Source organism: Brassica napus, chromosome A2 (genome assembly GCF_020379485.1).
Source record: "Brassica napus cultivar Da-Ae chromosome A2, Da-Ae, whole genome shotgun sequence".
NCBI classification, from domain to species: domain Eukaryota; kingdom Viridiplantae; phylum Streptophyta; class Magnoliopsida; order Brassicales; family Brassicaceae; genus Brassica; species Brassica napus.
Window position 1 is genome coordinate 9,453,264 of NC_063435.1, and position 24,682 is coordinate 9,477,945.

The 24,682-nt window shown below is 33.1% G+C and overlaps 3 protein-coding genes across 3 annotated transcripts; 2 read left to right on the top strand and 1 right to left on the bottom strand.

Moving 5' to 3' along the window:
• Window positions 1–13,671: 13,671 nt before the first annotated feature.
• Window positions 13,672–15,111, top strand: LOC106432447. Its single transcript, XM_013873284.2, has one exon. The coding sequence runs from the start codon at window positions 13,672–13,674 to the stop codon at window positions 15,109–15,111; it is 1,440 nt and encodes a 479-aa protein (XP_013728738.2).
• A 3,341-nt stretch (window positions 15,112–18,452) lies between these two features.
• LOC106432446 lies at window positions 18,453–21,671 on the bottom strand. Its single transcript, XM_048752112.1, has 5 exons — window positions 20,820–21,671; window positions 20,043–20,747; window positions 19,388–19,773; window positions 19,256–19,309; window positions 18,453–19,110 (listed from the first exon to the last, which is right to left on the bottom strand). The coding sequence occupies exons 1-5, from the start codon at window positions 21,669–21,671 to the stop codon at window positions 18,453–18,455; spliced, it is 2,655 nt and encodes an 884-aa protein (XP_048608069.1).
• Window positions 21,672–22,830: 1,159 nt separating this feature from the next.
• On the top strand, window positions 22,831–23,618 carry LOC106420353 (nudix hydrolase 1). The gene is made up of 2 exons (XM_013861203.3): window positions 22,831–23,086; window positions 23,161–23,618. The coding sequence occupies exons 1-2, from the start codon at window positions 22,867–22,869 to the stop codon at window positions 23,454–23,456; spliced, it is 516 nt and encodes a 171-aa protein (XP_013716657.2). The 5' UTR covers window positions 22,831–22,866; the 3' UTR covers window positions 23,457–23,618.
• Window positions 23,619–24,682: the final 1,064 nt, after the last annotated feature.

Sequence of the window (24,682 nt, forward strand, 5' to 3'; positions counted from 1 at the left end):
ACACACATATTATATTTTGAAAATATAGGTATAGCGGTTGACGGATCAAAAAATAAAATTATTTATTATAAATAATAAAATGATTTTGTTTAAAAATATATTAAACAGTTATTTAATACATATAAATTTTAAAAGTATATATTACTATTTATATAAGATAAATGTTTTTAAATAGGAAACTGAAAAGATAAAAACGACTATCTCCGCGGATGCACAAATCAACTTTAGTTTTTCATTAAAACTATCCTTATCAATAAAAATTATATTTGAATAATTACTCACTTTTATATGTTATCTTCAATAAATCATTTGTAATAGTAATAGATTATTTATTTTCAATTGCTTCATGCTACAAAGTTATTTTCTCCAAAATATTGGAGTAAATGATCCGTTTTGTCTTAACATTGAACAATCTAGTGCCGTAGACCCCATCTTTTTTCCGAGGAAGACAGAAACATATATGTAACTATATAAATTAAAAGAGTAGTTAGATATGCACATTAGGCCTAATGTACATATTAAGTGATCCGTGCATCTAGTAATTAAAATAATAAAAAATATTAAAAGAGAATTAGAGAACAAGAGATAGCAACAAGGTCCAGATTCTAATATTGAAAAAGGGGTTGGGTTGGAGAGAAAAGAGAGAGAGAAAAGCAGATCTGGTTTTGGGTCCGGCGTACGGCCGGCGCGTGAGCGTCCGTGCCGTCGCCGGAGCCCATTTTCTTTTGGTTAGAAACGTTCCCCGACTTCTTCTTTACCTCCTCTCTCTGTTTGTTTTGTCGGAGCTCTGTCTAGTTCCCATCCAGAGTTGTCAACTCGGGGAGTGAACAGACACACGCGGTGGCGCGGTGGCTTGAGTAACGACGCGACAGGGTGAGGTGGGGTGATGTCGGTTTGTCAGATTAGGGTTTCCCGGGAGGTGGAGGCTTTCATAGATCCATCGCCGCCGGTCTAGTTTCCGGGAGGCGGAGGCTTCGTTAGCTCCACTTTCGCCGGCTTCAGTTTCCGAGGGGTGAAGGCGGTCTTTGCCTTGCACCGCCGACGTTTAGTCCCCTAGGTTTGTTAGGGTTTGTTTTTATCTTTGGTTTTTGCGGTTTCGGTTTGGTCTAGTCGGAGGAGTTCTTGTCGGAAGACGATCGAAGCTATCCGATGTTGAAGGGTTGGTTGTGTCGGCGAAGCTTTCTTCCCAGTTCCAGTGACGAAAGGAGGCGGATGAGATCTCGGGTTACCGATTGACTCTCTCTACTATTGAGAACTCTCGGTTGGAAGCGTTTGCGGCGAAGAGGTTGGGAAGCCAGTGAGTGACGGTGTTTTCCGGTGGATCGTTGGGTTGATCACCGGTGATGGCTGGAAGCGGGGGGACGCTGTGAGCGAACGGAGGCGCCGTTTTTAGTTTTTCTCTAGGATTTCGTTTGGTGGGCCTTGGACCTTTTTTGTAATACTGGGTTTGGCCCATAAAGTAATAAAATTAACTATTGACGGAAAAAAAAACAAGAGATAGCAAAACATACATTTCTCTCTTTCTCTTATTTCCTCCCCATTCTCTTTTTATTCAGCAAACTTCATTGATTCCAATTGATAAACATTGCTTAACCACAGAGTCATAGAATAATTTAGGTACATGACAAAAATAATGAAATTGGAGAAAATTTAATATTTTGGAATTGTGGAATAATAGACTGTTTAAATAATTTATATATATATGATATTTACTTTATTATAATAAAAATAATTATTAATAATTAAACTAATTATTACAAAATATCAAATAACTAAAATTTATTAATAATAATGTACTTCTTATTTTAAATATTTAGTTTATTTTTCAATATGTTTTAAATAATAGATTGTCAACTTAGATTATTATAAAGCAAATTATAGTATAATTTTATTTACAATATAAATATTTATCACTATAAATTATTGCTGTTTATTTAAAATTTTAGAATGATATTATCATATAATTTAATAATATTAAAATGTTAATTTTGTAGATAATCTACTAAAACTCACTTTTATATATAAGAAAATCTTTTTGTATTTTTTTCAGCAAAAATATAAATTTACGTTTTACTTTTTTTTCATTTCACAATTTTTATTGATTGGCAAAATATTTGTGGAATAACGTTTACAATGTCACTAAACCATTCACCAAAATTACCAATCAAGGCCATTGTCTTCTTCGCTTGCTGGTTCTGGTAGCTGCTTAGTACCAGAGTGAGTCTGATTTCTCTCCTTATTTACTGTTTATTTTCTTTATACATCGGTGATTTCTACTATTCGTTAAAAGATGAAATCGTTTGACTTCTTAGATCTAATGTATTCTGGCATCTAAAAACATCATCATTACTCTGTTAGAGCAGTATTATTAATAATTTCACAAGTAGTTTTTCTTCTTTTTTTTTTTTTGGAAACTCACAAGTAGTTTTTCAACACTAGAAAAAGTAGAAAAAATAGAGAAAAAGGATAATTTCTCCTTTGAAACTAGAAGAAAACAATGTTCTGGTCTTAGTTTACTTGTAAATGCGCTTCTCTCGATCTTCGAATAATTTCTATCTGCCTCTGACGCATTTTACAAGTAAATTTCAGATCAGAACATTGTATTTTTGGATGAGATGTTAACCACTCGTGCAATAGGAAAACATGAGCGATATTATATAATTTATTATAACCATCAAAATAAAAAACATGTATATAGAAAAAACATGTATATAGAGATATATAAATGTAACTATTTTTATAAAAATTTAAATATATTTTAATATATATCATATATGTTAAAACTATTTGGAATTGCTGACGAATGATTACATCAAAAGTCAATGCTATAATAATTTAAATTAGCGAGCTCATAAGCACATTTAGGCTTCGAATGTTACGAATCCACACCGCAGTTAACAATAACAAAAATCTCTACATATACTATATATCTATACGTTTTTATAACTGTTAAAACCGCACCCAGTTAAACTGTTTGTCTCGCACCGCTCAAACCGCAGTTACCATTCGGAGCCTTAAAGTTTTCTTCGAAATCATTTTAAATTATATAATTTTGAAAAGATGGTATATATTACTTTTTTTAATCTAAAAAAGAAAGAAAATATTGCTTCGTGTAGTGGTTTAGGAGATTCAGTCTGTTTCTTCTTTTATGTTTGCTTAGATTGTAAATTGCTCGTCCAAGTATAAGAATTTGAACAAGAAAAGTGTACCACTACTGCTTAATTATCTTTAAAAGGAAAAAGTCTTAATTTAAATAAGTTAATATTTTGGAAATACAATAATGTAATTTAACCAAAAAGACGTAAGATTACATATTTGCATAGTCTATAGAATATATACTTACTTAGCTAGCCACCTCTCAGGAAAGTACGTGTATGTCCAAGACTTTTTTGTTTTCTATAACTTTTGCCAACGTGCAATTCTACGTTATATATTAAATAGTAATACACACTACAAGAATTTACTTACACAGCTCAAAAAGAGCAACAACGATGGATAAATTAATTAGTATATGTCTTAGCATATGCTTTCAATTTAGGCAGCGATAGACTATAATGAAGTCTTCCGTTGCCTGTATCTGGATTCGGATTCTTACAAACCGTTTGTTACGAATCAACTATCTTTGAATCATTTTGAGAAGAGAATATATACACACGATCCTCTGCCAACCCGCTAGAGAAAAAGGTTGGTTTGGAGGTATTTTGTGATTGGGATGTCTTTCTACTTGAACCAATTCCATGGGTTTTGTTTTCAAAAAAAAATTCCATGTGTTTGGACAATTTCCAAGATACTATTCATTATTAATGCATGTATTGTATATAAAGTCTTTATATGTTCCCCTGTCAATTTTGTTTAGTAAATACATAGTATATGTATATATGCATACATTATTAGTATTTCAAATACAACTATGTATCAGTAAATACAGAATTGTAGTTGCATGGTAAAGAAATCTTACAATATTAGTCAATATATTAGTATTGACAATATATCATTATAAAATGAGAAGGTTGTATATTTCTTTAGTAAATATACATGATAGTTGCATGTTTATTATAGTCTTAGCTTGAAAAGGTTATCAAACTAATATTGCAAAATTGTGGATAAAAAAAAAGCCGTGGATCAATAACAATGAAGCTTGATATTATTTTCTTGATGGAAGTATGGAACATCCCTCCAAAATTTTGCAAAAAATAAGTATGAAACATCCCTCCTAATAACTTAGAATTTGCCTCTCTCAAAAAAAAAAGAACTTATAATTTTCTATTGATGATTGTATAATATTTTAACGTGGAATCTTAATTAGTTTTACGTCTGTTTCAAATGACTCAGAAAAGGAGGTATATCCACATGAATGATTTCATTTAGGCTTTTAACAAAGCAACACTTGGCTCGACTAAAATTGATCCAAAAATCGCTGTGGTACTTTTTATTTTTAATGTTATTTTTTTTTAAATATGCACAGCATGTACACATATCTTATCGAATTATTCAAAATAGATATAAAGAACAGAGAGTATTTATAATGTAATCAGAAAATATGTTAAGATTTTGAATAAGTGCCTAGTAAAAATTATGTATTAATACTTTTGAACTATGAGTTTTCTGCGCCATGCCCAAAAACAATAATTTTATGTAATTTTTTTTATTTTTAAAAAAAATTTAAATTTGAACATAATTATTTTTATATTTTAACTTTAATAATTTAAATTTTGTGTAGTCTTATTTCTTTTGATTTGGTTTAACTACTTCAATTTGATTTTATTTAAATTTTAATAAAGTTAAAATTTTATTTTATAAAATAATTTTTTTGTTATATTATATTATATTTAATTATTATTTATTTTAAATATATCTCTTACCACTTAGTTTAAAAATATATATATAATCTAATAAATTTTTGTTATTTTTAATTAAAATATGTTAAACTGAAAAAATTCAATTTGTTAATTACTTTAATGAACCGAATTTTGCTTTAATTTTGTATTTGTTGATGCACATTTACAATTAATTTTGATAAAATGTATATTTATAAAATATGATATATAAGTTCATGTAAAAAATTATATCCTTAACTATATTTACGATTATTTTTTATTAATGTAATATATATTAATTTAATAGTGATATATGAGTAATTTGCTTAATATATACTAGTCTTGTCAAAATAAATAATTATATAGAAAATTAGAATTAATGATGATACAGAAGTTAATAGTTAATTATTACCATATTAAAAAATCTTACCAAATATATATAAAAGTTTATAAAGAAAATTTTATATGTCATAATTAGATTAATGCCATGTCACATTTTTCAAAACCATGTCACTTTTTTCTAAAAGTGATTGTAATGATGAGAAATGTACAAATTATTTGGTAAATAATGTTTAGGGGATTTTTATTGACAATCACTTTGGACCAAAATACTATTTATAATAAAAAATTCCATAAATATTATAATTATTGCAATTTTATCCTAACCTCGACATGCTTTTCGAACGTGTATTACTTTGTTTTTTTATTGGTCAATAGAATCTTATTAGTTAACAAATTAGTACTATGAAAAAACCTGTTTCGTTTTTTCAAAAAGGAAAAAAAAAAACTGTTTCGTCAATTTAGGAGGAAAGTAAATAGGATCATGTGTCTTTTGTTGAATGTTCTTGATTAGAACGACATGTGAATCAATCACTGTAACAGGACAAAAGAATCAGTTAATCATCATTAAAAATATATATACATCCTTTGTATATTATAACGAACGAAAGTATCACGAATATGAATATATACTTTTTTGAGTTTTGGCATTGTATCTTGTTTAATTTATTTAATTTAGAAATACTAGGAGAAGGTTTTATCAAAAAAAAAAAAAACTAGGAGAAGGTTATGCCTTATCTTTTTAGTATAATGCCGAGGATAATTCTGCTGTAAATCTTTTTGCATATTAATTTCATTCTTATATTTGTGACATCAAAAATTATGTTATCCACATACTGTGAATGCATTCGCCCCCAATCACATACATCAATATTTTTAAAAAAAATCTAATCCGTTCTTTAAAAACGTTGATCTTTTTAACAAAATCTAATTTAATAAGACATCAAAATGTTTTGGTGTATACTTTATTTTGCTTAATGTTTTGGTGTATATGATAATACTATATAATTCTATTATTTGTAATTATAGTAAATATAAAGTTACACACCGTTTAATTTTATTTGCAATCCATATTACAAATTCTCATCACAAATTATTAATAAATCTATTTATTTTATTTGAATAATTATGTGATATATGAATATGATTGAATAATGTGTATATGATAATATTATGTAGTTTTACTATTCTGTATTTATAGTAATATAAATTGCATACTATTTTATTTTATTTTAAATTTTATATTACACATTCTCTTCACAAATTATTAATAAATCTATGAATTTATTTGAATAATTATGTCACAAATTTGTTCAAAATGAAGGATGATAAAATTATTCGGTAAATATGTGAAAAATGTAATACTCCTTCGGTTTCAAAATGTCATTTTAGCTATATATTTTGTTTCAAAATAAGTGGTATTCTATATTTCCAATGCAAGTTTTCACATTAAATCATTTTTACTTTTTTAAATAACCAATAGATATTTAGTTAAACTATTTGTTCTTTAAATAGTTGTATAATAAATAAGAATAGATTAGTATATTTTGTTAGTTTTTTTAATATGCATGAAATGTGTCTAAATGGCACTTATTATAAAACAGAGAAAGGATATGTTTTCATGGCCAGTGACGCCAGCCATTATTTGATGCTAAATCATTTAATAAATTTTGGTCTCGTGAAATCATAGTTTTTAACCTGCAGTGAATAACCATAATTTTATTTTTGTTTGGTTATAACCTGCAGTAAACAACCATAATTTATGTAATTTTGACGTGTAAGTGGAAGCTAATTGTAAAAGTGCTTCTCGTATATTTTCAAGTTTTAAATCATTTTAACAAATGACTTATTTTAAAGGCAAAACATATGACAATACATAATCGTGTAAAAGCTAAAAAAGTTTGGCATTCATTACAGATTTTTCACCAATAAATATAATTTAGATGTAGATTAAAGATGTAAAATATAGGGTTGTGATTGCACAACAAACAAAAACTGCAATTTGACAAAAAGAGAGAAAAGGCACAGTGAATTCAATCATTTGGAGCAGTAAGTATCATCTTCACAATATCTGTTCGTGCGTCAGTGTTAGCTCACTATTTCTCCATTTTGATACTGCTAACTGAATTCTGTTAAAATATAAAGAATACAAAGAAATCAAATGTGTATCGTTAAACGGGGAAACGGATAACATACCTTAAACCTTTAGTATCCTAATTACATAAATATTACCATTTATCAAGTGATATGATATCTTGAAAGCTGGATCAAACTAACATGAAAAACTTAAAACTTGTATGTTATAAAAAAATCATATGAGGTACCAAAACATATATTTTTATTTACACCTGAACTTGCAAGATTATTTTTAACATGTCAGCATTGGCTGTGGCTTTTAAGAGTTTTCAATTTAATTTGTTACGTAATGTTGTCCTTTGTGCTTTGGGAACCCTTTCTTGATGTACAACAACATTAGGCTGTAACTTCGGGTAAGTAAGATCAGATTTTGTCTTTTGGTTTTCTAGATTCTACCAAAATGAAATGAAAATTGGTTTTCGGAATTCTACCCTAATGAAATGGAATATGATTAGATTGATCTGGTTACTAATTAATTTAGGTTTTATGTTATAAAACCAAAAATTTGTGGTTTAAAATTCTACTTAATTTATGATTAGATTAAGTTAACTTTTTGTTATTTGAGTTAAGGGCTTTTTCCAAAAATGACTTAAATTTTGTGGTAGAATACAAAACTAGGATTTTTGTAATTTTTGTTTCGCTCTATTCACCGTAAAAATCCAACTTATTCACAAAAATATTATTACTTATCTATTTTCGAAATATGTTAGTTTTACTCATATCCTCATCTTCATCAATTATTTACGAAAATGCAATTGTATTCACTATCATCTACCACCGTTAACAACAAAAATCAAGCTTTAAATGCACTAGAAATCGTTTATACATCTTAATCTCATTTCTCACAGACACAAATCATTTATCTTGAATATACTCTCTTATTTCATCTTTAAGTTTCAAAATTATGGATTTCAAGATTACATTTACAGTAAAGTTACTCAAGTTTGATGATTCTTGATCAGAAATGAGACAATACCTTTCATTAAGAAGTTTTGGGTGATTGGAAAAGCTAAATACGAACTGTCATAGGATATATGTTCAAAATTTTCAGATCTCACATAAGAAAAATTCTTCATACGTCTTTTGATCAACAGATATGTTAGTTTTTCAGCTATTTTTTAAAAAAGTTTCATAGAAGACTTCTAGAAAAGTCTACGAATTTTTATTTTTAATAAAAAAAAATTGAGTTGACTTCTTGAGAAGTCTTTGTAAAAGCGAGGTTAGTTTGGTAACTGACCGAAATCTTGCAGAAATTTGACTTTTCATAAAAGACTTCTAGAAAAGTCTACTATGAGAAAACTTTCAGAAAAATCTACCATGAGGAGACTTCTTGATAAGATCCTAGTCAGCTCCAGAATCATATCACTTCTCGAGAAGTTTTCTCTATTTTTTTGTTTGAGATTTTGGTTGATCCCTTTGTTTTGTAAGCAGAAGTCTTAGGAAGTCTTCTCATAGTATACTTCTCCAAAAGACTGTTTTTAAAAGGTTAAACATGGTCAATCGAAAAATTAACCTATGCAAACTTCTTACGATAATAAAAAGATTTTTTTAGAAATCTACTCATATCAGAATTCTCTAGAAGTGTTCTATGTAAAAGTCAAATTTATGCATGTATAAAGAAAGTTAATAAAATAATAAAATAAAGAAATATTAGCTAATTTAGATCCATTAGATCTCTATCAATGGTGCAAAATGATGATCCTTGTTTTATCCTAGTGACTAATGAGAGACAATTTTACTACTTAACATTTAAAATTCAATGTTTTTAATTATTTATGTATTTTAGTCTTATAAATGAAGTGTAAATTTAAAGAAATTAATGTTATGGTTACAAAAGTTGGAAATTTAAAATTTAGAGTTTATGGTTTATAATTATTTTTAATGATTAATTGTAATGTTTAGTTTTGTGATTTAATATGAGGTCGGAATATGAGATTTAGGGTTTAGATTTAAGATTTTGGGTTAAAGTTAAAATATTAGTTTTGAAAACTAAGTTTAAGATTTGTGGTTAAATTTTTAAAAATTTATATTTAAATTTTATTTAGAGTTTGGATGCATGGTTTATGTTTTAAGTTTAAGGTTTAAGGTATAAGTCTTGATTGAAGATTTCAATTTTGTGTTTAAGCGTTACAGTAAGATTAATAAAAGATTAAATTTTGAGTTTCATTTTCAGATTTAAAGTTAAAGTATGAAAATATTAAATTATTAAGGTTTTTCTTTAGAGTTTGGGGTTTAAAAGTTCGTTTAAGATTTAGGGTTCCAAATAGTTACCAAAAATTCAAGGCAAAACCGTGAATGTTTTATAAATAGCTACCAAACAAATTTGTGACTAAGGAGTTGACTGGTTTCCCCGTTATCACCCGTAAAAACAGTTTTTGCGGTTGGTAGCAGTTTATGGCGTTTCAAAACAATCACATAAAACCGCTAGCTTTGTACCGCTTCGAACCACTTTGTACCGTTCAAAATCAAAAGCTCCTTCCCGCAAGTGTTTGCGGTTGCGGGCGGTTGCGGTTGGATAAAAAAAATTAGATTTGGATTTCATATATCACTAATCACAATCACGTACAACTACTTTATTTTATTTTTTAGGCAACGTTATATACATATATTTAACAATCACGTTAACCCTAATTTGTTGCAATCCATTGAAATCATGCAACCCTAAACAGTTTTGTTGTTTTATGATTTATGTTTTATTGTTTAAATTCTCTAAATCACCAGTATATGATTATATATATGTTTTTAATTATTAATTATTATTCCGCCGTTGGATTTTAAATTTATCAGTTTAATAATATTTTTTTCTTTTAAATATATTTTATTAATTAATTGGTGTATCTGTGGGTGGATAAACCAGTCAAAATGATCTGTAAACGCAATAATTTTTAAACATTATACCAGTCATACAAAACGCTTAATAATGCCATAAACCGCAACCACTCGCATCCGCAAACTTCCGTACCCACAACCACAACCGCTGCGTTTTAAACCAGTCAGGCTCTAAATCATGGTTTTTTTGTAGTATTTTCTTAGCTTTGTAAATTTGCTACATTTTTAATTTTGTGGTATTTTGTATTATTTTTTGGCTTCTCCACGAATTTTCGTAGTTATTTCGTGGCTATAGCTGAGATTTCCACTGGTGAAATAAAATTATAGAAAATTAATGATTTTGCAGTGAATATTAACTACAAAATAAATAAAACTATATTGAATTTCTACAGTGATATTTTATATAGAAAATATGTCAAAAATGATATTTATTATGAATCAATTGCAGTTATCTTTTATAAAATGAAAACAAAAACAATAAAAATATCTTTTGTCGGCGAACTTCCATCAAGGAAAAGCCCAATGGACCATTACAGATATAAACATCAGGTTTATAAAGCAAGACCCAATATGTGTTCTTCATGCACGAACAAAGCTTCTGATCACTGTGAAAACTTCATCTCCTTTGACTCCTCCGCCATATGCCTCATGTATTTATGTTGTCTGTCAAAATGAAGCTTGGTTCCTCGCCATATTCTAATGCAAACTGAGCAGCTCACTACGGTCACCTTCCTCACTCATCTTCAAATCTCATCAACGATCTTACAAAGTTCATCCATGTTTCCTGTAAATCATATCTCGAAAATATCCAGGCTCCACTAAAAATTTACATTTGAACATGCGCGCTATTAGTCGATTAAGATAACTATTTTCAACTCGAGAGAGATGATATTGGAGTAAAAGCATAGAGAGTTACTTTGAGGAGGATCTGATCAATAATTAGAAGTTTTCCTAATCCAAACTCAATCAAGAAAAAGACTAACAATACACTCAGCTTTTATTGAGGATGAGACTACAACAAAAGATTCGCCTAAAACAAAAAAGGGAAAACTGTTTTTTTTTAGAGCAAAAAAATGGTAACTATGTCCCTTTAGACTAATCTATATTTTGTGTCATATTTTCCTATAACACCCTTTAATATTTTTGAAAATAAATTTAATAAATAGTTTTACAAACAAAATTTTTTTGGAAAAATAGTAACTTTTGATAAAATACCTATATGAACTTAGTGATACTTTTCCAGTAATAAAAAACTTAAAATTATAAATTTTATATTATGTTCTAAATAAAGTAGAAATGACATTCTACGAAGTAGAAAACGAAATCCACATTTTTCATTGAATCTACAATGTTTAGAATACGTGATCTACGTAAATAGGAGTATTCTAAAAATATTTAGAATACACATTCCGCGCTTAACCTATCGTTCTAAAATCTTTAGAAATCAAAATCTACACATTAATATAAATCTAAAACACGTAGAAACCGACTTCTACAGATTTACTATAAATCTAAAACATGTAGAACTCAAAATCTAAACATTACTATAATTCTAAAAAACTGTAAAAACCGATTTCTACATATTAGTTGTATTCTACGGATAAGAAATCAGTTCCTAAAAATATGGAAACAAAATATTTGGGAATATTCACTTTTATATTTTGAAAAAAATCGATTTTTTTTTAAAAAAATAAAAAAACGAAAAAGGAACAAAAAAATAAAAAAAAACAAAAAAAGAATAAAAAATTACAATTTTAAGGGCATTACTGCCAATTTGAAAAAAATTAGTCTAATGGGACATAAAATAGTATAGATTAGTATAAAGGGACATAGTTACCATTTTTTTGCTCTAAAAAAACAAGGAAAAACTATTTTTTTAGAGCAAAAAAATAGTAACTATGTCCCTTTAACTAATCTATATTTTGTGTCATATTTTCCTATAATACCCTTTAATATTTATGAAAATAATTTTAATAAATAGTTTTACAAACAAAAAAAATTTGGAAAAATAGTAACATTTGTTAAAATACCTATATGAACTTAATGGTATATTTTCCAGTTATAAAAAAGTTAAAATTATAAATTTCAGATTATGTTCTAAAAAAAGTAGAAATGACATTCTACGAAGTAGAAAACGAAATCTACTTTTTTCATTGAATCTACAATGTTTAGAATACGTGATCTACGTAAATAGGAGTATTCTACAAATATGTAGAATACACATTCCGCGCTTAACCTACCATTCTAAAATTCTTAGAAATCAAAATCTACACATTAATCTAATTCTAAAACATGTAGAAACCGACTTCTACAGATTTACTATAAATCTAAAACATGTAGAAATCAAATTCTAAACATTACTATAATTCTAAAAAACTGTAGAAATTGATTTCTACATATTAGTTGTATTCTACGGATAAGAAATCAGTTCCTAAAAATATGGAAACAAAATATTTGAGAATATTCACTTTTATATTTTTTTAAAAAATCGATTTAAAAAAAAAAAAAAACGAAAAAGAACAAAAAAAAACGACAAAAAAAACCTTGGCAACCTTCTTCGCCGTCTTCTATATTCCATTGATTGTTCACAAAATTTTCACAAAATTTTCACATTATTTCTACCATGATTCATGTCTATGCTTCATGTGGTGTTTGGGAATTGGTTGTATCTTCAGGTTGGAGTTTTAATGTTGATAAAAAGAAAGGGGGAAGGTTACTTGCTTTGGAATTGAAGTCTCCTCTGGAAGAGTTACAAAAAATTGTTATAGAGGATTTTGGTTTTGAAGAAACAGATGCTGATTTGGAGTTGAGTTACCTTCCTATTGGATTGATCAATTCATCAAAGTGTCCACCAGTGATCATTGGAAACTCAAGGCAAGTTCAAAATTTTCTAGGGTTTTGTAAGAAGCATCAGTCAACTCAATTGTGTGTCAGCTATAAAGCAAAGCAAGGAAATCCAAATAAGATCGACATTGATCTTAATAAGATGCCAACTGATGCAAGTACTAGTGAAGAGAACAAGCGAAATCCTTGTGACATTGGGACCGCTTCAAATATTTTTAAGGGGGCTAAGCATAACGAGAAGAGGAAAGGGAAGATGAAGCAAAGTGAAGTTGATGGAGATGATTATGATGCTGACAAGCATAACGAGAAGAAGAAAGGAAAAATGAAGCAAGACGAGGTTGAAGGAGATGATGATGATGCTGAGAAGATCAATTCTGAAAAAGAAAACAGAGAAAATTGGCAAAGAGTCAGGTGGTCGAATTGGTTAAGACGGGAGACCTTTTCCTCAACAAAACAGTTTTGAAAGCGAAGTTTGAGTTATGTGCAATGAAGCATAACTTTAACTACACAGTTACCAACTCCAATAAATCAGTTTGGTGTATTAGATGCGCTGATAAGGTGTGACTTTTGGGGTGCTCGAGCTGAGTGTTTGAAGGGCTCCACATATTTTATTATTAAGAAGTATGTCGGTGTACATTCCTGCGCACCTTCAAACAAAACCAGTGCCGGAAGGACAGCTTCAGCGAAAACGATAGGCAATCTGATAATGCATAAATATGAAGGTATCAAGGAAAGGCCTAAAGCGAAAGATATTGTTCAGATTAAGCGTAATGATTATGGATGTGAGATCTCTGATTCTTTAGCATGGGATTCCCGTGAATATGCAGTCAACGCTGTTAGAGGTATTCCAGAGGAAAGTTATGGGAAAATACCAAAATATTTGCACATGCTGCGAGAGGCCAATCCGGGTACACATTCCTCTTACAAGACTGACGTCGATGGTAGATTTCGATATCTGTTTATAGCGTTTGGTCAATCGATCAGAGGCTTTAACACAGTCATGAGGCGTGTCATTGTTGTCGATGGAACATTCTTGAAGAGTAAATTCAAAGGGGTGCTACTGGTTGCAACTGCTATAGATGGAAATTCAAATTTATATCCTATTACATTTGGGATAGTAGACTCTGAGAATGAGCAGTCTTGGGAATGGTTTATGAGAGAATTAAAAGTTGTTGTTGCTGATGATAATGGTTTGGCTTTTATTTCGGATAGACAAGTGTCAATAGCGAAGGCAGTGGAGAAAGTGTATCCGCTAGCGAGACATGGTATTTGTATTCATCATTTGTTGAATAATGTGATATCATATTTCAAGAGGAAGGGATTAGCTGGGTTGATTTCTAAGGCTTCAAAGGCTTATAGAGTGGTTGATTTCAAGAAGACGTTTGCTCATGTTTGCAATATCAGTCCAGCAATTGGAACGTATCTTATGGAAGCAGATGTCAAAAAGTGGGCTAGATGTCAATTTCATGGATACAGGTATGACATTAGGACAAACAATCCTGCAGAGTCGATAAATTCTGCGTTGCGTTCGCCGAGAGAGTTTCCCGTAATTCCTTTGTTGGACAGTATTAGAGAAATGCTGACACGTTGGTTTTTTAAGCGTAAGAAGTTGATTTCAAAGCACACCCACCGTTTGACCGTAGATGTGGAGGAAAAGATTGATAGGAGAATTGGAAAGGGGAAAACTTTCGGAGTTTACCCTGTAACCGATAGCCAGCTGCTTGTTAAAGGCGATACAATTGACTGCTTTGTTGATTTGGACAAACGGACTTGTTCTTGTGGGAAGTACGACCTTTCGAAAATCCCTTGTAGACACGCAATAAAAGCTGGTTTCTTTGTTGGTAGAGAACCATATACATTGACTGATTTTTTGTATACCACGGGAGCTTGGAGAGAAGCTTATCAAGAAAGCATAAATCCCATTTCCGTTCCTGAAGATGGTTGGTCTGTCCCACAAGTTGTGGAAAATTCTGAAGTGCTACCGCCTGAGACAAGAAGATCTCTTGGAAGAAATAGAAAACGCAGATATGAAACTGTTGAAGACAAAATCCGATCATCACAAGGATCACAGGGGGGTCAGTCTCGTAAGTGCAGTAGATGTGGTCTTGGTGGTCATAATAGAGCAACTTGCAAGATGCCAATATAGTGGATTTGTTTGCTGTGTTCTTCACAATTTAGTGAAAGTTTTCCAAACTTCTTTTGCTTGATTTCTAGTAACTTTGTTTCTGTTTCTGACAACTTTGTTTCAGTTTTTCAGATTATATTTGCTTGAATATTAGTAACTTTGTTTCAGTTTGGGAGAACTTTGTTTAATTTTCATGCCGTATTAACTTGGTTAGAAGATCTGATTCAATCAATCCCTTAAACAAACTGTGATGTCCACTAAGTGTGGATCGATCGATCTGTATATTGAACGGTCGATCCATCGGTCGATCCTGATCAATATGCAAAACAACCAAAAACACGGACAATCTTTTGATTGACCTGGTATAGTTCTCTCGATCGGCAAAGCTCGATCTCGTCCCGACCGATCGATCGAAAATACGGATCGATCGATCGGCAATTTGGATCGATCGGTTGCCCGTTTTGAACGATCGATCCCATACTCTGATACATCTTATTTGAACCGAATTTAACTCAGCAAAATAGAGATAATATGATAAAAACCTCCATTTATCTTCTCCAACATGGCTATACTTAATAGAATGATAACTTACTATATGTTATATAATTAATAAAAGTTATAATCCAAACTGGACTAATAAAACATGCAAACAATCCAGATCCGAATTCGAAATGCGCAGAAAATTTAAAAAACCGGTGGAATACAATGGAAAGATATAACTGATACTGATCATTGGTGGTCGTCAGGACTGCAGCTCCTACTCTGTCCTGGTGCTCGTCTGCTCCTATGGAGGCGTGAACCTCGCTCTTCATCGGTTACTTCATCAGATGGTTCATTTCCTGCGTCGTCTCTAGTCATATCAGCTGCCTCTGAAGTCTTTGGAGCGCGGCAGCAAGAAGGAGTAGGTGGACATCTAATCTTTGCGAGTGCACCCCACACAGTCTGCATCATCGTCGAGAGCTTGACTAATGTATCGGCAGTCCATGCGAACTGCTGCTGCTGTGTACCATCTAATGGTGGTGCTCCAGAATCAAACTGACCAGTATATGGTGGTAACAAATACTCCATAGAAGGGTTTGGAGTATGATCGACTGAGATATCTGGGATGGTGTCATCCTCACATTGTGTCTGCGCAGGACCAGAAGAAGAAGAACCACGATGACGTTTTGAAGCTGGTGGAGGAGGCGTGTAAAGAACTTCAGAAGGAGGCATGAACTCCATGTTCTCCACAGACGTCAGAGATGTGATAGCGGGTTGTGGAAGCTTGCAGTGAAGGATTGTCCCATCAGGCATGGTAAAACGGTAAATTTTACCAGAATGAAGGATCTTGGTGTTTAGGAAGAACTGGGCATCAAATCTGTCAACCGTATCCACACAAGGAGTACTAGAAAGATCAATATCATGGTGCATGAAGATCCGAGTAAGTAGACTGCCAATAGACTCATCCAAAGGCTTCCTGTCAAGAGGACGAAGACCCCTAAACTTCCTTTCAAACATCATCTGAGCAAACAATGCTCCCATGTTTACCGAAAGCTCTGCTGGAGGTTCATCTGCAACACCATACGTCGGCCTGAGAGCTAATGGCAGCCCGTAGTGAATAAGCTGCGCTTCATCTTCAGTAACTGATCCTGCTTCTGATTTTCCTTGTAGAAGATGACCCAGATATTTTGCTACCACTCGCAAGACCGGGTTTCTGAGCATTGCAAGTTTAGCTTCCCGAGATACATAAGAACTGTCTGCAATCTGGCTCCACAACAAGTAAGCACAAGGGAACTTGGGCAAAGAGCATGCCTCATGTCGGGTCTCAAATCCGAATAGTATACACAGCTCGTGTATAGACATCTCATAAAGCAGTCCTCTACATAGGAATGTAAGTTTACCTTCGCTAGCAACTTTGTTTACCTCGGACTTGTAGTGCAACTCAACTGAAGAGACAAACTGTATAACCAAGTCTAGATATAAGGGTTGTGGATTGTAGCCAAGAGTCCCAAGTCCCATGTTTTTCCACATCTTTTTGACATCCCGCACAATTCCCAACTCTTTTGTAGTGTAATCGCAGATGAACTTTGTTGGTTTAAATCTCATCCGCTGCAAACCATTATGGAGAATGCAGTGGTAATCACTCCAACCAGCATAGTAATCGCGGTGTGCGTAGGATGCAAGTTCTCTCAGCTCCTTCTTACTTGAAATTTGTCGGTTATGAATTGTAGGGAGTTTAGAGAATGGAGTCAATGGGTCACGAGGCCAAGGGGCTGCTTCCCGAGGCTCATCACTTTCGGGCGGCGCTGAGGTCGAAGTAGCTGTTTCCTTGGTCTTTTTCGGTATTCCTTTTTTCACCATTTTCTGCACACAAACCTTAACAAATGAGTTCTCAAAGGTAAAACTGAGTAAATTGACATGGACAATGATTCAACACCTATGCAACTCAACAACTAACATTACAGCATCAGTAATCTCACTCTATTAATTCCAAATTTTCGGATTTTTTTTTTTAAAATAAGTAACCCTAATTTCTTAAATCAAACTTAAAACTACGAATTAAGGCAAGAGCTATATGGAAAATCGTCACTAATCATCACCCTAACACACGATTTAAGCCAAAACGACTTAATAACACTAAAATTTCACTTTTTGCTATTTAAATTTCGAACTATAAAAGTGGAGATAGAGTTTCATACCTTCACAGATCGACCGAAAGAGTGGTAGATTCGGAATTAGCTCACGAAATCGTGTGGGTTAGGCTCAAGAATCGTCCAAATCGGAGTTAAATCGAGAGAGATAGGATTTATGAAGGGGGTTTTGATTCCATTCTCTCAAGAAAAATTGAGGAAGAAGATAAAAGTGAGGTTTTGATCTCACTATCACGATTTTATGAGTAAAATCGTGTTATTCTGGTTCAATTTAAGTGGGTATTAAACCGGATTTAACCGATAAAAACCATAAAATAGACTTATCAGGGTGCGGGATCGATCGATCCGAAAGACATATCGATCGATCTGAAAGCGATCGAGCTTTGCCGAACGAGCGTACTGGAACAGGTCGATCAAAAGATGCTGCGCGTTTTTTGTTTGTTCTGCATAATGCTCAGGCTCGACTGTCGGGATCGATCTAGTCCTATGCAGAACGATCGATCTATATAGATCGAGCTTTCTGGATCGACCAGCATCTGTAGATCGATCGATCTACTTAGGTTTACCGGATTCGCAATTGTTTTTTGACTTTAGTGAACTTTATGGTTGTTCAATTGATAATGTTGTCTTTCATTTTGTAAACTCAAGTACTGTATATAGAAAAAAACCATTATAACACAAACTCCTAAAATCATTACAAAATAAGTTTAAAAAAGCATAACCAACAATAAATCATAAATCATCAATCTCAACATACTCGGCAGGCTTATTACACTTAATAGGTTCATACTTTGACATTCTCTCAATCAGTTCTAGATCATTAGCTGCTTCCCATAGATCCCACATAATCTTTATCCGAGCTCCCCAGATGTTCTCATCACTCACCATAGATATGTCCAACCCAAGCACGTGGCATTCGATGTGTTTTATAGTGTACACACCACAATGACATTGAAGTCGGTTAAGACCACTCATAGGTACATAGGAAACATTGTACGGAGTGATGTGGAGATGCTTCTGTATTGTCAATGACTGCACGGCCTTGACAATCCGAGGAATAAGCTGCGCGAAAGCTTCCACTTCCTTGATTTTTTTTTTACCCCCGCAGTAAAACACCTGGATATTCCTAGTCACAAAACTGATGCATAAAGCAATCCAATGGTTGCAATTGACCCAGACAGGAACGTACATCCAATCCACATCGACATTCCACAACATCCGTGTTCTTCCATGGGAAGGCAGTTCACCTTTACCGTATTGCAGTAGTAATGGATCCATAGTGTATTTCTTAATACCCTTACAGAAATTCTGGTAATCCTTAGCAATGAGGTCGCTGAAGACGCATGTCATGAAAGCAACACGGTCTACGTTCCATCGTTTCAATGTTGTTCTTTCCCGAAAAACATACATTATAGCATCAATTTCCTACAAAAACAAAGACAAATCTGTAATGTATACATTAATATAATAGGTAACATTTTATAGAAATAACCGGTCGAATGCTTACGTAGTTTTTAAGTCAACTGCTGGCAGACATAATACGTCCGGCTAGATCACCGTCTAACATAGAAGGACCAATCTGTATAGCTCTGTAAACAAAATACAATGGTAGAGATGTCAATTATTAAGAAAATCAACCGAATGATATATACAAAGGAATAACATACGTTCGTGTATCTTGCCAGTCCTGCATCTTCTTAAAATCTGTAGGATGCACAAACACCAAGCAGCGATCAGGGAAATTTTCGCCGTCTATCTCTATATCTCGGTCATCTAATCGGACTGCTGGCTTCTTCAATGATTTTTGAAGTTCCAATGAATCTGTTGGCTTCTTCAATGATTTTGGAAGTTCCAACCAATCCAATGAATCTTCGACTTTAGCTTGAGAAGGATTCAAACCTTTCACAAATGTGTCTAATGGAAGGTTCTTCATGCAACTTTCCAAAAACTCTTGTGTACCCATACGAAGATCACTAGCTGATGATTGAGTAACTTTTGCACGAGGTAAATTGACACACGAATCAGCAATCTTTAACTCTTGGTTTTTTACAGCCTGTTGACAAACACGTACAATTACAAATTACACATACAAATTTCATGTTCAAAATAGAGAATAGACAAAAACGCCAAGTTCGAAATCCATAATAAACATACAAACTTCCAAATACATATTACATTAAATATAGTCATTACATAAACGACAAGTTTCAAATACATATTACCGCCTCATTCCAAGTTCTAAAAACCTAGCTTCAAAGACCTACATTCCATCGCCTAGTTCCAAGCTTTCAACAACTTTTAACTCTTTCTCTTAGTAGTTACCTTTTTCTTTGATGGAGCAGTGCCTTTTTTGCTGGTGCTAGGACCACTGTTGATTTTGGTCAAGCTAGGACCGCTTGCTTGATCACTCTTTCCCACCAATTCAGTCACCACTAAACTTGTCCTGAGCTGTGTAACCTCAGCCTCAATTTTCCCCAATCTGTCGGTTACAACGGTCTCAAATTGCTCAGTTCTCTCTGAAGCTGTCCTGAGTTGTGTAACCTCAGTCTCAATCTTACCCAACCTGTCCGAGAACTGCTGACATAATTTCTCCCCAAAAGCAGTAAAAGAAGCTTGTACCAGATCCTCCAAGAAATTTTTCATATCTGTGTCAATATTTCCTTTTGATGAAGCAGCTAGGTGGCACAAAACATTCTTCTTCCTTGACTCTGCTCCTCGGTCTGCATGCTTTCTCTTGTTTCTTCCCGAAACATCAGCTGTGCCATCAACATTCCCTGCAACATGACTATTTTCACCTCTCTCAGTATCAACTGTTTGATCCTCTCCTTTCTCTTCGCCAGATTCCTCAAATTCAGAATTCGTAGCTTCTTTTACTCTCCAAACATGATTATTCCAATCATGTTTACTATTGATCATATCTAAAATGCGATCTACTCTTTCATCTTTCTTCTCATCCTTCTGTACAAAATCAGTTACCAAAAGGACCACTCCATCTATGTGGGATTCCATGAATGAATGCACAATCCCCTACAAACAATCAAATCATTAGTAAAGTGAACAAGACAATAAATATTTTAATTTGAAAAAAAGTATGCATACGTTTTCTGGGAATAAGTTCTCAACGCCAATGATATCTTCATAAGAACATTTTGCACATCCTCTCCAATTACCACACAGTGGACCTGTAAAATTTTTACTGACTTTTATGCCACAAATCTCTCCTAAAGCAGGAACAACTTCCATTATCCAAATTTGGAAACCAAACAAGAATCCTTCCATCAGATACCCATATTTCTGCTCTAATTCATGCCTTGTTTTATCAATTTGCTTCAGAAGGAAATCAAACGAATACAGACCCCATGGGTAATTCCGAAGCTTCTCCAAATCCATCGCCAACTTCATGTACAGATGCGGGATATTCACCTTCTCATCCTTCCCCATCACTACACCCATAATAACGCAAAGATATATCAGTCTCACCCTATCAACCCAAGTCCAGGTATTGCTCTCTTCCAAATGCTTCTTTTTTATGATCTGCAAATTTATTTTTCCATTTGTCTTTATCTGCTTGCTCCAAAAATCATCATCGTCTTTCCATGTCACTAACCCACTGTTATTCTCTCGCTTCACTTTCAGACCAGTGACAGCATGATACTCTTGCAATCCAAAACGCAGAGGTCTCCTAGCGAAAGTGAACCACTTCTCATGTCTCTTGCTTGTCATCAACTCCTTACACAAGAAAGAGTGTACCAACCTCGCCGAAAACTTCAGATCATTCTTCTGGATAACCATAATCTGTGAAAAAATGGGATCTTTCATAACTTCCTCGAATTCTGGTTCCATTTTTTCTTTTAGCAACTCGAGAAGTTTTAGTCGACAGCTGTTATTAATCTTCTTAACCTGAGGTTCCAATCCCTCACCGTATAAACGATTAGGCAACTCCAACTCCATACCTGAAAATTGAAAACAATACAACATATATCTATTAATAACAAAAACCTAAAATTCCTAAATCTATCCCAAAAATATGATTTAAGCCATGATTGTGTACAAAATCTTCTCTAATCATCACCTTAACACATGATTGAAACCTAAATATCTTAACTAACTCAAAAAATTTACCTTTTACCTTTCTATTTTCCAACTCTAAAAAGAAGTAGAGATAGAGTTTCATACCTTTGCAGAACGAACTAAAGAGTGATAGATTCGTAAAAAGCTCACGAAATCGTATGAGTTAGGCCAAATAATCGTCCAAATCAGAGAATTGAGTGAGTTAGGGTTAATGATCTTTGGGTGAGAATTTGATTTTCTCCCCCTTTGTTCGTGAATGGGAAATTAAGGGTTTCGTCCCAGAGAAATCGAGCTTAAAGAGTTGAAATCATGCTTGGTCGGTTCAAATCAAGTGGGAATCAACCCGGATATAATCATACAAAACCAAAAAAATCGATTTGGGATTCTTTCCTGGGCACGGGATCGATCGATCTATCCTTACAGATCGGTCGATCTGTAAGGAATCGACCTTCGCCGATCGAGTGAAATGGACCAGGTCGATCAGTATATATTTCGCGTTTTTTTGTTCTGAATAATGATCTGGATCGATCGATCCACTGTAACTTGTAAAGCTGGATCGTTCGATCCCGCTTGTCGAACTCATTATTTATCTTTTAAAAAAAATTACAATTTTAAGGGCATTACTGTCATTTTCGAAAAAATTAGTCTAATAGAACATAAAGTAGTACATATTAGTCTAAAGGGACATAGTTGCCTTTTTTTTGCTCTAAAAAAACAGATTTCCCAAAAAACAATTTTCCCAACAAAAATATAATCCGACAAACGGAAACCAAAATCGATCAAAAGATCGAAACATATATTACATTAAAAGATAATTTTTTTTTTTTTGAATGATTGTGAGTTTGTTAAGAGGAAAAAAAGAGAGAATAATACAGAATTTTTTTTTTTTTTTTTTGAAAAAGGGGCGGCTTACAAGAGCAGTAGAGTTTCAGAAAAAAGTAAGAAAATATTTGTTGGGCTCTATTTCGGCGTCACATGCAAAAGAGAAAGCAGTGATACTTGTGTAAGCCAATCATAACTACACATTTGGGCCCATAAACTGATTGAAAACCTCATACGACCTCGTTTCACCTGAATGTTTTCACTCAATAAAATCAAAACGCCATTATTAAAACGCAAATCGCGACAAGGAGCGTTTCCACTAAGACCGAAAAAAATGGAGACAGTAGGAGAAGCGACGCCGAGAGTCGCCGTGGTGGTTTTCGTCGTCAAAGGAAACTCGGTGTTGTTAGGGAAGCGCCGCTCATCAATCGGCAACTCCACCTTCGCTCTCCCCGGCGGTCACCTCGAATTCGGTCCATCTTTCTCTCTCTCTCTCTCGTCGCGTTTCTGCAAGATCGCAGCTAATCTTTGTTTCGTTGTAGAGCAGGAGAGAGCTTCGAAGGATGCGCAGCGAGAGAAGTGATGGAAGAAACGGGGCTTGAGATAGAGAAGATGAAGCTCTTGACTGTCACAAACAACGTCTTCAAGGAAGCTCCGAAGCCATCTCACTACGTCACTGTGTTCATGCGTGCGACGCTTGTGGATCCGAATCAGGACCCGGAGAATATGGAGCCTGAGAAGTGTGAAGGGTGGGACTGGTACGACTGGTTCAATCTCCCGACGCCTTTGTTTTGGCCGCTTGAGAAAATGGTCAACAGCGGTTTCAATCCTTTTTCTGATTAAGTTCTGCAAGATGGGCATTTGGTCCAAAAGAATTAAAGACTATTGCATAACATGTTTTTTTTTCTTCTGTGTAATGGATTTTATTTAAGGGAAATAGGGATGTATAGCCACAAAAAAAAACAATAATTAAGTAACTAACTAAAAAATAAAGTACCTCCATTATTTTTATAATATATATTATATTGCCCCTAGAAATATTTTCCTTCTTCTTCAATTATCAACTCCACTTATCTTTTATCACCATTATAATATGATCATCTCCAATTATATAGCTATCACAACCATCTCCAAATCCATAATCTATGCTAGATATGTCGTCTCCGCTTTTGAAATCTACAGCCAACTGTTTTCTCCATAACCCCTCACTTCACCACACATCCAACATGATCACCGCCACGAAATCCATCATACTATTCTATTTGCTATTCCATACCATTCAGTTTGTTCCATACCATTGATATTTGGGTTAGGGTTTATATTTTCTTTTAGGGTTTAATGATTAGTGTTTTAGGTTTAGTTTATGAGAGGTTTGGGTTGACGTTGGGATAAGCATTACTTTTTTCCATGTAATCATAGACATTTTGAAATTTGAACAATATGAACTATGTTATTTTGTTTGTTACTATTCTATTTTGATACTACTTAATATTATGTACTATGTGCATATTTTGATATTTGAGTTAGGGTTTATATTTCCTTTTAGGTTTTAGTGATTAGTGTTTTGGGTTTAGTTTATAGAAGGTTTGAGTTAACGTTGAGGTAAACATTGCTTCTTTCATTGCAATCATATACATTTCAAAATTTAAACAATATGTACTAGACTATTTGATATGTTCCATTCTATTTATAATGTCTCTTTCTTCAACCACATAAATTATGTCGGTGATTACCACGAGCACCACCACAACCACAGTAATCCTTATCATAAAAGATCATCTTTTTCATGTATCCACGACCGCTTCATTCTCCACAACCAGTACCACCATAGTTTTCACACCGTCGTTGTAACCATCACCACCACATCTTCCGTCCACTGCCGTTGCGGTAACCACCACCATCCATCCTCCATTGTTGAGCATTGTTGATTTTCTTACCAATTATAGTCTTGATTTTTTAGGTCCACATATTTTTCACCATCAATGTTATCACTTATTTCTTCTTTCACCTGCAACTTGTTATGAAAAAGGATAAAACCGGATGAAACTTGGAAAAAATTGTTAGTGACT

What these genes read in the sequence shown, in the direction of transcription:
- LOC106432447 (XM_013873284.2), top strand. Translation starts at nt 13,672, where the DNA reads ATGCATAAATATGAAGGTATCAAGGAAAGGCCTAAAGCGAAAGATATT.
- LOC106432446 (XM_048752112.1), bottom strand. Translation starts at nt 21,671, where the DNA reads ATGGAGTTGGAGTTGCCTAATCGTTTATACGGTGAGGGATTGGAACCT. An exon ending in AGAACTTATTCCCAGAAAAC is followed by an intron (nt 20,748 to 20,819) that starts GTATGCATACTT and finishes GATTGTTTGTAG; the next exon opens with GGGATTGTGCATTCATTCAT. An exon ending in GATCTAGCCGGACGTATTAT is followed by an intron (nt 19,111 to 19,255) that starts GTCTGCCAGCAG and finishes TTTTCGGGAAAG; the next exon opens with AACAACATTGAAACGATGGA.
- LOC106420353 (XM_013861203.3), top strand. Translation starts at nt 22,867, where the DNA reads ATGTTTTCACTCAATAAAATCAAAACGCCATTATTAAAACGCAAATCG. An exon ending in CGGCGGTCACCTCGAATTCG is followed by an intron (nt 23,087 to 23,160) that starts GTCCATCTTTCT and finishes GTTGTAGAGCAG; the next exon opens with GAGAGAGCTTCGAAGGATGC.